At 50.5% G+C, this 13136-nt stretch overlaps 2 protein-coding genes across 3 annotated transcripts in view; both read right to left on the minus strand.

Annotated features, from left to right (window-relative positions):
* Positions 1 to 1697: 1697 nt before the first annotated feature.
* Positions 1698 to 2574, minus strand: LOC112973126 (hemoglobin subunit alpha-2). The gene is made up of 3 exons (XM_026080607.1): positions 2391 to 2574; positions 1963 to 2167; positions 1698 to 1883 (listed from the first exon to the last, which is right to left on the minus strand). The coding sequence occupies exons 1-3, from the start codon at positions 2480 to 2482 to the stop codon at positions 1755 to 1757; spliced, it is 426 nt and encodes a 141-aa protein (XP_025936392.1). The 5' UTR covers positions 2483 to 2574; the 3' UTR covers positions 1698 to 1754.
* Positions 2575 to 4961: 2387 nt separating this feature from the next.
* The window catches only part of LOC112973125 (hemoglobin subunit pi), a 22173-nt gene continuing 13998 nt past the window's right edge, over positions 4962 to 13136 (minus strand). The window contains exons 3-6 of one of the 2 annotated variants that reach the window (XM_026080606.1): positions 10884 to 11009; positions 7434 to 7603; positions 5833 to 6037; positions 4962 to 5239 (exon numbers count right to left, since the gene is read on the minus strand). In XM_026080606.1, the coding sequence (XP_025936391.1) occupies positions 5111 to 5239; positions 5833 to 6037; positions 7434 to 7528 (429 nt within the window). In that variant the 5' untranslated portion in view covers positions 7529 to 7603; positions 10884 to 11009 and the 3' untranslated portion in view covers positions 4962 to 5110. The remainder of the gene's footprint in view (positions 5240 to 5832; positions 6038 to 7433; positions 7604 to 10883; positions 11010 to 13136) is intronic. The other variant, XM_026080605.1, reaches the window with a different exon arrangement.

The raw sequence follows: 13136 nt of genomic DNA on the forward strand, positions 1-13136 counted from the left end.
GCACGGCCCCTGTGCACACACTGTCCCCGCACACACGCACACTGCGCCTGTATGTGCTGCCAGCCGGCACGGCCCCTGTGCACACACTGTCCCCGCACACACGCACACTGCGCCTGTACGCGCTGCCAGCCGGCACGGCCCCAGCCCTCGTCCCTGCACTCACTACCACATCCACCCTGTCCCTGATTCCTGGGAATGGGGGACATTCGGCAGAGCCACGGGGGTCAGCGCTGGGCACCGACACACGCGCTGGCCTGTGGCAGGAGCTTGTAGCTGGGGAAGGGAGGCGCGCAGGGCTGTGATGGGGTTTGGGGAGCCGTGTGCCCCCAATGAGGAGGGTCAGGAAGGTGAGGAGGTGAGGAAGGTGAGGAGGCGAGGAAGGCGAGCAGGACTGCAGTGCTTCCAGTAGTTTCTAGAGCTGGCGCACACGGGTGGGGGGACAGTTCATGCCGTGTTTCCTCCATGGGGCTGACGGTTCTTATCGTTCGTGTTCGGGGGAGATTAGCGCGGCCTGGCRCCGTTTCAGAGCACGGGAAGAGGGGGGAGCTGGTCTTCCAAGAAGCTGAGCCAGTGAAACAGCGGCTGGGGCAGCGTGTTTGCTGTGCATGAAAACATCAGGGGGGCAAACTGCAAAAGTGGCAGAGCCCTTCAAACCGGAGGCATAAGAATAAATGGATGTAAATGTATGCGAATACACTGGGATTTAGATGATGCTTCTGAGCATGGAGGAAAAGCACGGTGGGTTCATGAATGTACTTGCAAGGGCAGAGGCCAGCATGGCCCAGGAGTTCCCCAGGCCTGTGCTTCTGTGCGCACAAGGTCCCAGGACACCCGGCACCTGTTGTCTGCACTCAGGACCCCATAGGCACCGTTCCGACCCACCTTCTCTCAACACTCACAAACTCTCATTTCCTCCCTCTGTTGTCACAACCTAGAGCAAACTGAAGGCTGGTTTAGGATCTTACAACCCATCACCTCCCTGTGATCTAAAGGCAATGAGTTTTTTGATTCAGGCTCCAGAAAAATGAAACCAGTGGCCCCGTGGCAGACTCCKCCTGGCCCTGCTGCCACCCTCCCCAGAAGCCCTGGGAAGGGCAGACACCCAGGCAGGTGTGGGGGCCACTTCCCCGGCAATCACAAGGGATTTGTGGCTCGGGGGCTGGAGCCAGAGACAGTGTTTGTGCTTGGTGGTCTGTGGTGCATTTTTTTTGCTGCATGAATTTGTCCGATTGTTTTTGGAGCTCATGCAGGCACTCAGCTCCCACAGCATCTGAATCAAGTCCTAACCACTCAATGCAAGAGCTGGAGCCAAGAGGGGTTAAGCCTACCCCCACATAAACAGCACCAAGAAAATCCAGGCATCGCCAAGAACAAAACTCAGCTTTGCACATCCTTCCCCCCTCCCATTCCCCAAAGGGACGCAGGCACAACAAGGTGACAGACTAGGATCCATCCCGCTGTCACGGAGGTGCTGCCACCAGCCTAAGGACAGGGCCAGAATGGAGCAGCCTTGGTGCAGGGCAGGTCCCAGGCAGGGCCCCCTGCTCCTGCCTCGATGGTAGAGCCACGCAGACAGGGCCCTGGGGTGCGTGGGGGACAGCCCCCAGCCAGCACCACCCCCGGGCCCTGCTTGGGGCCCCCGCGGAGGGGTCCCCCCACCCTGGCCAGTGCTGCCCCAGCACACACGGACACGGTGGTGTGGCAAAGGCATCTTTATTGAGCGCACGGGCATGGGCGGCAGCGGCGCAGGTGCCTCATCTGTACTTCTCRGCCAGCACGGAGGCCACGGCCGCCAAGAACTTGTCCATGGCGGAGTGGATCTCGGGGGAGTATTCGTTGCCCAGGTGCACAGCCAGCACCACCTGGAAGCACTGCGACAGCAGCTGCAAGGCAAACACAGGGTTCAGCACCGCCGTCACGGCTCCCATCCCGGCCCCCRGCCCATCCTGGCCCCCAACTCGCCTTGAAGTTGACGGGGTCCACACGCAGGTTGTAGGCGTGCAGGTTGCTGAGCTCGGACAAGGCCTGGCTGAGGTTGTCCACGTTCTTCACGGCGTTGCCCAGGGCGTTCACCACCTTCTTGCCGTGGGCGCGGATCTGATCGGAGCCGTGGTGCAGGTCGAAGTGGGGGAAGTAGGTCTTGGTCTGGGGGTAGGCGGTGAACATCCTGCCGGAGCGAGGCCGATCAGCACCGCGGCACCTCCCAACCCGTATCCCCCGTGGCGGGGGCCGGGCCCATATCACCCGGGGGGGGGGTCCGCATCCCCCGGCCCCCGGCCCGCACTCCCCGTGGGGGTCCTGGGCCCACATCCCCTGGCTCTTTCCCCCGGGGGGCTGCATCCCCCAGCCCAGCCTGTCACGGGGTTCCCAGCGCCGGTCCCAGCCCACACCTTTCCAGGGTCTCGGCTCCGAAGTCTTCCTGGTGGTCGCCCACCTTCCCCCAGACATGCAGGATGAGCTTCTTGTCGTCAGCGGTCAGCATGGTGGCGGCTGGTGGCGCAGTGCGGTGCGGTGTGGCGCGGTGTGATGTGGTGTGGTGCGGTGTGGTGTGGTGTGGTGCGGTGTGGTGGCTGCGCGGGGCTCTGTGGCGGAGGCGCCCGCGGGGCCGCCCTCTTATAGCGCCGGGCCGCCCCGCGCCCTCGCCCGCCCCACCGCCGCTCCGGCCTTATCTTATCTGCGGGGGGCCGCGGCCACACAGCCGGGCCCGGGGAGCGGCCGCGTAGTGCTGCGGGGGCCCCGTGGGCGCCCGGCCTGGCCCTGAGGGGCCCGGGACAACCCGGCTCGGCTCCGAGGGGGCCTGTGGGGACGCGGCCTGGTCCTGAGGGGCCCAGGGGGGACCCGGCCCAGCCCTGAGCGACCTGGGACAACCCGGCTCGGCTCTGAGGAGCCCAGGGGGGACGTGGTCCAGGCCCGGCTGTCCCCTCCCCAGGCGTCCCTGTGCGAATCCGCCGTTTCCCCCCTCCGCCAGGTCCAGGCCCTCCGTGGCTCCTCACCACCAACATCGCAGTGGATCCCACACGTGGCCCTGGCCCTCGTGTCTTCCAGCCTCCAGCGTGTCCTCAGGCCTCCTCCTTTCCACGGGCCGCCTTCGCCCACAGCACGTTCCCAGCGCCTCAGGGCAGGAGCTGTGGACAAGCTGGCGGCAAGCCCTCTCAGATACTGCCGGCGATCTGCCATGGGAAAGACCTTTTCTCCAGCAGCCCAGAGAAACTGGGATGGGGAAGAACCTCCTTTTTCGGCATGTGGTTTTTCCCAAGTCTGTACCTGCAGCACTTAGCAGGCCACGATCCGTTGCCTTGTTCCCATCCAAGGGCGTGCTCCTGCCTCTCTCCATAAACACAGGGACATCTCACAGGGCATGTGGTGGTTGGCGACTGTTACATTCCTCATTAGGGCCCAGGATGAAGTCGTTGGTATGCATTTGGCTATTTGAATAGGGACATATCAGATGCTGATCTGCCATATAAGTTGTTGATTTAAATGTTCAGGTTACCCGAAACCCCACAAACATAGGTTTTAAAAAGTTGTTGGCCACAGCAAGTCCTGGGGTAGACTTTATGTAACAATTTGGAAGTAATTTGGTAGCTTCAGAGCTACAGTATTTTCCCTCTGCCCAAATACAATGTCTAAATTTTTCAGCATTCCAAGAACTGTGTATGAATATAGCTCTCAAAGTTAGTACTTTGTAACTAAGAGGAGAACTGAAACATGCAATGTCAATTTGGGCTTGTTGATTAAAGTTTGTCTAAAACTTTGCACCCATCTTTTCATTTGAGAAAGTCCTCTAAGACACACATGGGCAATGAATGTAACTTGAAAAATGTCTCACTACAGGGATATAGCTCAGCAAAAGAAACAGGAGTCACTCAGTCCTTAGACATCGACCCCTCCTAAGCTGCCTTGAGTATTCAGTTTGTTGCACATATGTGGGGAACTTACCTAGCAATGCAGTCTTTGGCCTACACACAGCATGTGGGTCACTTAGGTAGTGAATACACCCCCAAACAAAGAGGCTTTTAGTTTTCAAACTGCTCTAAAAATCACTGTGCTTGTCTTGGAGAAACGATGGGTCACTGTAGAGTCTTGGAAAAACTTTGGAAGAGGAAGCAAGGACATGAATGAAATAGCTCACACAGCTTTTATCAGCAGAAAGCCAGGCTGCTGACAGGAGGGCCTTGGCCAATTAATCATGATTGTGTTTCTGAGAACGATCTCTCTGCTCCCCCCAGGGTGACCCTCAGTTCTATATTTTTCACTGTTGCCCCTTTCCGGAGAAGCCCTGGGAATTCAGGTCCTCTAAATGTCATCAACAGAGACCTCCAGTGGCCAGCACTATTCTCAAATGCATGCATAGCTCCCAGTATAAAAACAGGAAATGTCAAGCTGAGGTGGGATGTTCCCCTTACCAAACCTCTCTACCAGGTATGATAGCCCAAGATTTTCGTGGAAAATAAAAATATCAAGTACCATATCAAGTACCTTCTCTAGACCCTGTGGAGCATTCATGGGGGCAGTTAGAGGAACGATGATCCAGCRTGGCTCTGGGCACATCACAACATATGCTAATGCAGGTTATGTTCAAGATAGGCCAGGCTGGATTTTCCAAAGTGCCCACTGACAGCTCCAGGAGACAGCAGCACAGGAAACATACACTTTACTCCTTTTTTCCAGATAGGCCAAATGAAAAGCCTGGATCCATTCAATATCCCAACAGGGTAAAAGACTGATTCCTGGTCAGCCTTATCCCTGGTGAACCCACCTTCTGAACAGTGAGCAGAAGCAGTCACAGGGCTCTAGCCTGTTCTGGACTTCTTCTCAATGTTATGTTACTGCCACTGTGCACATGAACTTACACAGCTTAGCATTTTCCCCTCCATCTTTTGCAGGGATGTCAGAATACCCCTGGCTGAACAGTGAGGTGTAGGTGGAACAAGTGAAGATGAAAGCACAGAGACCATAGCTCATGTTTGAATTATTTATTGGGTTTTGCAGATGACTGAACCCCTATATAGAGGATTTGAGAAGACTGCGTAGGAAGGAATGAATACCCCAAAGCCTGGCAGCTGCAGCATGCCATGGATATGCATCCCTCACCCTCTGTGAAGGCCATTTATCTGTACTTCTCAGTCAGAACAGAGGAAACACTGGAGAGGAACTTGTCCCATGCAGCATGAACTTCTGGGGTGAACTCACTGGGATAGCGGGCAGCCACAGAACACAGGATACAGTGGGAAAGCAGCTGTAAGGGAAAACAGGATAAAATCCATTGTAATCAGTTACAGACCTCAGTCTAGGGATCTGTAACAAACCTAACTCCCAGCCTGCTCTGGGATGACAAATATATGTCCCGGGCAGTTAACACTGCTGCCTTACGCTAAAGTGTGAATAAACAGAGTTGCCTTTTGCACAGGGAAAAAAGTGTTGTTTGATACCACTCCCTCCTTCCAAATGTCCTTCCTCCTTCACCAAAGGGAAATGCAAGAAAAATGGAAATGTTGTTTAGAATTTACTAAGACTTTGTTCAAGAAAGGTGATATTATAATCTGACTTGTGAGGAAGATTCATAAATTACCACAAAGGCAGCAGGGACTCAGGTCTGTCTAACACAGACCACAGGAGCTCCCTGAATAGTTCTTTGCTTGAGCTAGACCAGATCTTTCATGAAAAAATCCAATCTCAGGTTAATAACCAGATGGCGAAGCAGCAACATGAGTTGACAAGGCTGTACAGTGCAGTCAGGGATCAAGCTGCCATTAGCTGAAATGAACTCTGGTCTATAATTTTGTGATTGGCAGTTTTCATCCCTGAAAGTGTCTGTTTGTGTTCGCTCACCTTGAAGTTCACTGGGTCCACCCGAAGGATGTAAGCATGCAGCTCGCTGAGTTTGGCCAAAGCGCCTCTAATGTCATCAATGTGCTTCACAGCTTCCCCAATAGCGTTCAGGACCTTGGAGCCATGACCACGAAGCTGAACAGAACCTTGGCTGAGATCGAAATGAGGGAAGTAGGTTTTCGTCTGGGGGTAGCTGGAGAAAAGCCTGGAGGAGAACAAGAGAATTAAATTTAGCAGTGTAAATTGCATGGAGGATCTGAACTTCAGGACAAGTGTGCTATAAACCCACCAGCTGCAGAAGTACACTCATTCAGCTGCTGTAGCAGAGCTTTGGAGGCTTAAAGCTTGCATTAAGACCTGCGATGTTTCTGCTCTTAAAACACTTCTGTAGTATGTACAGATTAGCCAGCAGTCTAAAGCTTTTTAAACGTAATGTTTTATTAATAAATAATGCACCCAAATTGTCACCTACATTTCTTGTATTACACTGTCAGCCAGTTAGCAGGATCTGCAAACTAATCTGAGCTGAATGAACCAGAATCAATATGAACGGTACTCTGCGTCTCAGAAAGAGCATCACAGTACTTTAGATTGATCTGTAAATAACATCTGAATAACTTTGGTTAACTTAATTGCTTTGGAACAATTTACAGACTATTCTCCCTTTTGTGCCAGCTTGCTTAATTTGGGTGCACTTCTTTTGGAAGAAGTAGAGACTTCCTTAGTCTTAAAAGTAGCTTGGCTTGTTTGAAAGGGACATCTCTGTTGTGATAATAAGAAACTATTGTATTTAGAGTGGATTCTTTCAGCACTTGTTCTATTTACTGTGATATACTTCATGCAGGGTCCGGTTGTGCTGTTTCCTAATGGTCTGTTATATATCAACTGGTCAATGAAATGTGAGTATCCTATGAATTTATCGGACAACTATCCTCTATTAATGCTGATTATATGGCAACAGGAATTGCATCACTCATACAATAAAACACTTTAAGTTCATTTCCTAGTAGTAATAACCCTATTTCAGGACACTGAGTACGAACGGCTTTGAATTCCTCTTCAGTGCTCCTGGCTATTAATTCTTCTAAATTGCTATAAGGGGAAAGAAACCTGCAGAATTGAATAGAAAATTATGGTTTGCCATAGGATTTTGAATATCTATTAGATTTTAGTATCTATTAGAATTTAGCAGCAAAGATGTAATTCCAGTAAATTACATACTAAATAACATAGAGCTCATCAGCAACTTCTGTATAATTGTTGAATTCTAAAGGACTTGCCATAAGGCTTGTTCTCCAAGACGTATCTAGGTCCTTCCTCATTAGTATTTGATGGTGCAACCCAAAATCCACTGACACCACATGCTCAGTAGCCAGCCAGCCTTGGCTCTCATCCTGCAGGGCTCTGCATACCGTTGGCAGAACCGGCCAGCTGCCGCTGCCAGAGAGGCTGAGCACATGTAAGGAGGCAGTTAAGGTGATTATAGAATCTAATTCACACCAGTCCCAGTGTGATCTCATTCATATAAGTTTTACACAAAAAACATCCTAAAAGCAAAGTTAGATGAGGCAGTCTTTTAGGAGGGATTCTGGGTGACTTACCTCTCCAGTGATTCTGCTCCAATGGCGTCGACTTGGGGAGCCACCTTTGTCCAGATGGCGACCACGGCGGCCTTCTCAGCTTGAGTCAGCGTCATCGTGCGAGAGAGTGCGGTCTCAGGCTCCTTGCAATGAACGCTCAGAGCAGGTTTGTGCTAACTACCCTCGCAACCCTGGTTATAAAGAGGAAAAGGAGAGTGGACCTTGGCAGCTGTTCGCGCTCATTGGTCACTCCTGAGGCCCACCCATGGAGGTGGGAGACTCTTATCTCCCTGTGAAACAACGTCTATTTCGGCAAGGGTCAGTGCACTGGCCTCCTCGTTTGCTGGTGTTATCAGCTTCTTGCTTCTTAACGTAAGGGCTGTGCGGCCTGAAGAAATTGTCTGGACACGTATTGATACATGAACAGTGACATAATGCTGGAAAATTCTAGTGACAGAGTATTAGGACACATCATTAAGCTGAGGAGTGTGTGGATTTCAAACATACTGAGAAGTTTGGAGAAAAATCTGCATTTGCCTCCTTGCTTCAGAGATGTGTACACAAGGCCCCTGGGTTTTGCAGTGGCAGGTCATACACTTCCAGTACACGCGACAGCAGCATGGCCCAATACTCATACAAAATGATTCCTAGGTAGCACTACGGTCAGGCTGGGAGATGCTCAGTATAGTTCAGAGCGGGAGTGCATGATGGACCAATAAATGCCTGAGATGGAAGAAGGTTCAGAGGAGATGGGCAAAGGCGATGTGCCCATAAGGCTCCTAAAAGAATATAGAAATTGACTGACCACAGCTGTTGTAAAGAAAGCTCAATTTATCTCAACACAAAGGGGACCAGAGGGTGGCCTGTGTTTTAGGTAAACAGCTATGTGAGTTCAGTCAGCCAACTGACTATATCACAGTTGAGTGGATCAACTGGTGGTGTAAATATTTTTCTTGAGTTCATCAAAAGAGTATGAATGTCTCTGTGAGTAAACCAGACCAGCGTAGGGGGAGCATATACATGGCTTATGCCAACATAGAGTATAAAAACTGAACAACTAACGAAACAACTTTGAAGAGAACAATGGGCTTGAACTGGTTTCAACCCATGTATTCCTTCCCAGCGCCTGGGGATGCCCAGTGTCATGATGGTGAGCATATTATAGAGACTGGCAATGGGAATTACATTTGTATTGTGATTGAACCGTATATTGAAATGGTTGTATTTTGCTAGATGTAACTTACACTTGTATTCTAATTTCAGTATTTTGCTGTATCACTGTTACATCAGAATCCTGTGTAACATCAAATATCTTCAAAGAAGTAAATCTGATATTAAACATTACATCCTCCATGTGTGGAATATCTGAAAGAACCTGGTCAGAGTATTGGACTCTGACAGAGTGAGACCCTGTTTTTGCAGAAAACAGTGGAGATTTTGACATTCATTTCAGCACTGCCAGGACTTCATTTTGCCAGCTTCTTGCAAAGAATTAGGGACTCATTCCACAGTCAGTTTTGCTCATAACACCACCAGTAGTAATGATTCATATGGATACATGCAGATTGAGCTTATGAAATTGAGCATGGTCCTAGAAAAATGCACACACATGTGAGAAAGTCCAGTCAGACATGTGTGCTGTCCTGTTGTCCACAGATCTTGAAGTATTGAGACCAGGCTTCTTCCTCAGAGAGTAACATAGATGTTTCCCAGCAATTTTTTTCCTAAATCTATAATTCATTTTTATAGAGCTCTCTCTCAAGTTTCATCACTAAATGCCTAATGCTGCAAGTCTTTGATTTCTAGCTGCATGATTCTTACTGATCCCTTGTGCTGTAAAATAGTCCCCCGCAGCACAGACAGTGCTGGGGWGCACTGTGCTACATGCTGGACATGCACAGGAAAACCTGGTCCTACCCTAAAAGGCTTGTAGCTTTGGGGCACATCCGCACTTGATGGGTGAAGAGCCAAACAAGAAAAGAAAAGACCAGTACAGGTCTGTAATCACAGATAACTGGGCAAAGTGCCAAAGAAATACCCATCTGGAGATGGTCACTGCTGCCAGCACATGTAGTCCAGGCTTCAGTAAATCTCTCTGCCGCCCTGATAAATTGCAGAAGCAACACACACCACTGCGTGCTGACAGTGGTGCATGGAGAGCTGGCTGGTACAATCAGAGAGATCAGATAGCATTCTCTGCCCAGGCCCACATATTTGTGCTGAGAAGGTTGATACATGTAAGCCAGATTCCTCACCAAGACATGCCTTCACGTCATGCCAATGCTGACAACAGCAACAGAAGATGTTCCCCAGACATGGTTGTCTTGCTTAGAAGAAAGCCCTTCCAGGGACCTTGGATCATGTGTGGATTAGAGTATGTCCAGACTAGGGTAGGATATGTGCTGTACATGTCCACATTAAGATGAGCTTGTGGTCCACTGAAAACCCAGAGCTAACTCTGCTCAGCTACATGGAAATGGTGCGGAGCAGTCTCTAATTAAAAGTCACCTCTGATAGCGCTGGCAGCAATCCTTCAGCCAGGGCACAGGAAAGAGTAATATTCAGTTTAAACAGCTTAAAGGGATGGAGTTGTCAAGGGAGACTGCACTCATCACCCCTTGCTACAAGCATTGTAAAAAACTTGCATTTTCCCATAGAAAAATTACCTTGAAAATAATCATGCTATTGTGAAATATATACTCATATAGTGTCTTTGTCTCATCCCCCCCACAGAGCACTCCCCCTTGCATTGCCCACTGCAGAGCTAAGCTCCAAGTTCTGCTCAGTGATGGTGCTTTCAAGCAGAGGTCACTCAGTCAACTCCCGAGGGAAGTCACCATGACCCTGACATAGCCAGGTATGAGGCAGGGACCTTCTTTCCTGTTTTGCTGCACCCTGTTTAGCCTGGACATCAATTCTACATGATTTGAGGATTAAAGTCTGTGCAAGCATGAGGATCACAGTGATGTCCACATAGGAGGCCTGTTAGTTCGTATATGATTGCTCATCTCTGAAATCTTTATTGAATTTTAATTCATTTCCACAGAGTTACTCTTGCACTACCATGAAAGCCAGAGCAACCAAAAGGCAACAGTGGTTTGTGAGAAGGAGCTCACCACTTGCCTAGGACCAGGGCTGCAGTGGAGACAGTTGTGGGAGCTCTTTAGGAATATGCCCATAGGAGAAGCATGATCTTTGACCACATGCTGCAACATGATGTGGGAGGGTGATGGTCACCCTTCTGTCTTTACATGGGCCTCTCCATGAAATTCCTCTGCCCTGGGGCTCCAGCTGCCCCATGGGGTAACTCGGACAACATGATCGCTGTCATTCCTCTGCCCACGAGGGCGACTATGAAGCTATGTCTTCCAGGAGAATGCACCTGACATGCCTTCCTCTTTTTTTGCTACTTCTCAGAATTATTATTCATAAATCTGTAGCAGGATGTGCACCTTTGTGCAGATAAATAACCTTTGTCACCAATCTGTGAAATGTTGCCAAAGTCCTGGAAAAGAGCAGCAGGCCAGGCTGGCACATGGATCGGCATCCTGAACAGCAGCTTGGCCTCAGGTCTCTCTTGTCACCTGCATCCAACCCCTTAAAAGAACAAACCAAGTAGATAGCATGTGAGAAAAGTGATTTTTAGTATTAATGTAGGTCTTTTCTATTCCTGCTCAAAATTCAGGCTGTAAGAGGCACCAATGGATTTTATTTCTCATTTTAAAGGGTAAAAGGGAGCAAAAGACATGTTTGCTCATTATGAAAGTGGGATTATAATTTCCTTGAGCCCTGACTGTAAACCCAGTGATTGAATTAATGGCTGTCGCTCTCTGAGCTCAAGGATAACATTCCTCTGGGGCCTGCGTTCTGCATGGGGACTGCCTCCCTCTCAAAGGTGATTTCAACGTATAACGGTGGCACATACATTTACTCTAACTCTGAAGAATTTGGGGCAGACTGAGTTTCGTGAATCTTGAAAGGAGAATCTAAACCCTGGTTTTATTCTTGAGTTTCCTGCCAGTGCTCAAAGGGCTTGCAAAACTGTTTTAATTAAGCTACAATCTCCTAGAGCTTCAAATGACAAATATGTGTGCAATTTATTATTTTTAAAAAATGAAATTATGCTTCAAAGAAGACACAGTGGGAAATTTTAACACAGCTGCCCAGGGCTGGCACATGAAGAATGCTCTGCTGTGATAACGTGCCTGCTCTTTAATCACTCTCAAACAACTCCCTCGCCCCAATGACACCTACTTTTGCTTCAATTGTTATCATCTGCCTTGCGGAGAATGGCAGGGCAGATTAAGCCCGGAGCTGTGTGTGCTCATCTCCCTTTCACTCTTCGACTACCCATTTCTCCACGTGATGCCTGGGATGGGAATCTTGCAGAATACAATCCAAAGTGGGGATATTGCAGAGCGTTCAAATATCTRCATATTGCAATCAAATACAGAAGGACTTGCATGCAAAACCCAGGCCAATCTCTAAAATAATTGCTGATAATGTTCTGATCTCAGTTTAAYACAAAAGACAAACGTTAAGATGAATGCACCAAGACAGCTGCCAGAGGAAGCAGTGTTTCACTTAGTAATCCAGAGGAAGGTGTAAATTTACAGGGTTCACATGGCAAATTGTATCAGTGATGCACACTGTGCTGTAAAGTGCCCGGAAATCATACAGGGAACGTGAGAAACAAGATCAGACAGGGTTTTCCACGAGCACGGGAAGCAAAGAGGTCTGATTTGCAAAGCATGCCTCCAGGGGGGATCCTTCAGTGTCTAAACTGTGGGTGAATAACAAGTCCTGCAATTAGGGACACTCACTGAGCGCCTCTGCCCTATTTACCACCAGCATTTAGTAGAGTTGTAGAATCATGATGACCGAAATGACTGAATGGCTAAAAACGACTGAAAGAGGCCAGGGGACATGAAAGTGATTAAGGGCTATGGGGGCACATGGGGAGACGCGTGAGTAAAGCTCCTTCCCTTACAAAACTGGGGGGAGTGCGTTGTTTTGTAGACAGTAAACCCTTGCCCAAGTCCCGTGCACCGTCCCGGGCAGGGGAGTGGAGACCCCGGCGGTGCAGTACCCAGGCATTGGCTGGGGACAAGCTGGGGACACCGGCTGGGGCTGCAAGCTGCCAGGCTGAACTGGGGGTGCTGGGCTGAACTAGAGGGTGCTGGCTGTGGTGGCGTGAGGCACTGGGGGCACTGGGGGCACTGGGGCGCTGGCTGTGGTGGTGGGAGGCACTGGGGGCACTGGGGGCACTGGCTGTGGTGGCGTGAAGCACTGGGGGCACTGGGCCGCACTGGGGCCACTGGCTGTGATGCTGTGAGGCACTGAGGGAACTGGGGGCACTGGGGCCGCTGGCTGTGGTGGTGTGAGGCACTGGGGGCACTGGGCCGCACTGGGGCCACTGTCTGTGGTGGTGTGAGGCACTGGGGGCACTGGGGGCACTGGCTGTGGTGGTGGGAGGCACTGGGGGCCCTGGGGGCACGGGGGCCGCTGGATGTGGTGGTGGGAGGCACTGGGGGCACTGGGCCGCACTGGGGCACTGGCTGTGGTGGTTTGAGGCACTGGGGGCACTGGCCGTGGTGGTGTGAGGCACTGGGGGCACTGGGGCACTGGCTGTGGTGGTGGGAGGCACTGGGGACACTGGGCCGCACTGGGGCGCTGGCCGCGGCGAGGCAGAGGCCGGGAGCGGCTGCCCGCTCTCCCCGCTCT

Source organism: Apteryx rowi, unplaced genomic scaffold (genome assembly GCF_003343035.1).
Source record: "Apteryx rowi isolate R43461 unplaced genomic scaffold, aptRow1 scaffold_527, whole genome shotgun sequence".
Taxonomy (NCBI): domain Eukaryota; kingdom Metazoa; phylum Chordata; class Aves; order Apterygiformes; family Apterygidae; genus Apteryx; species Apteryx rowi.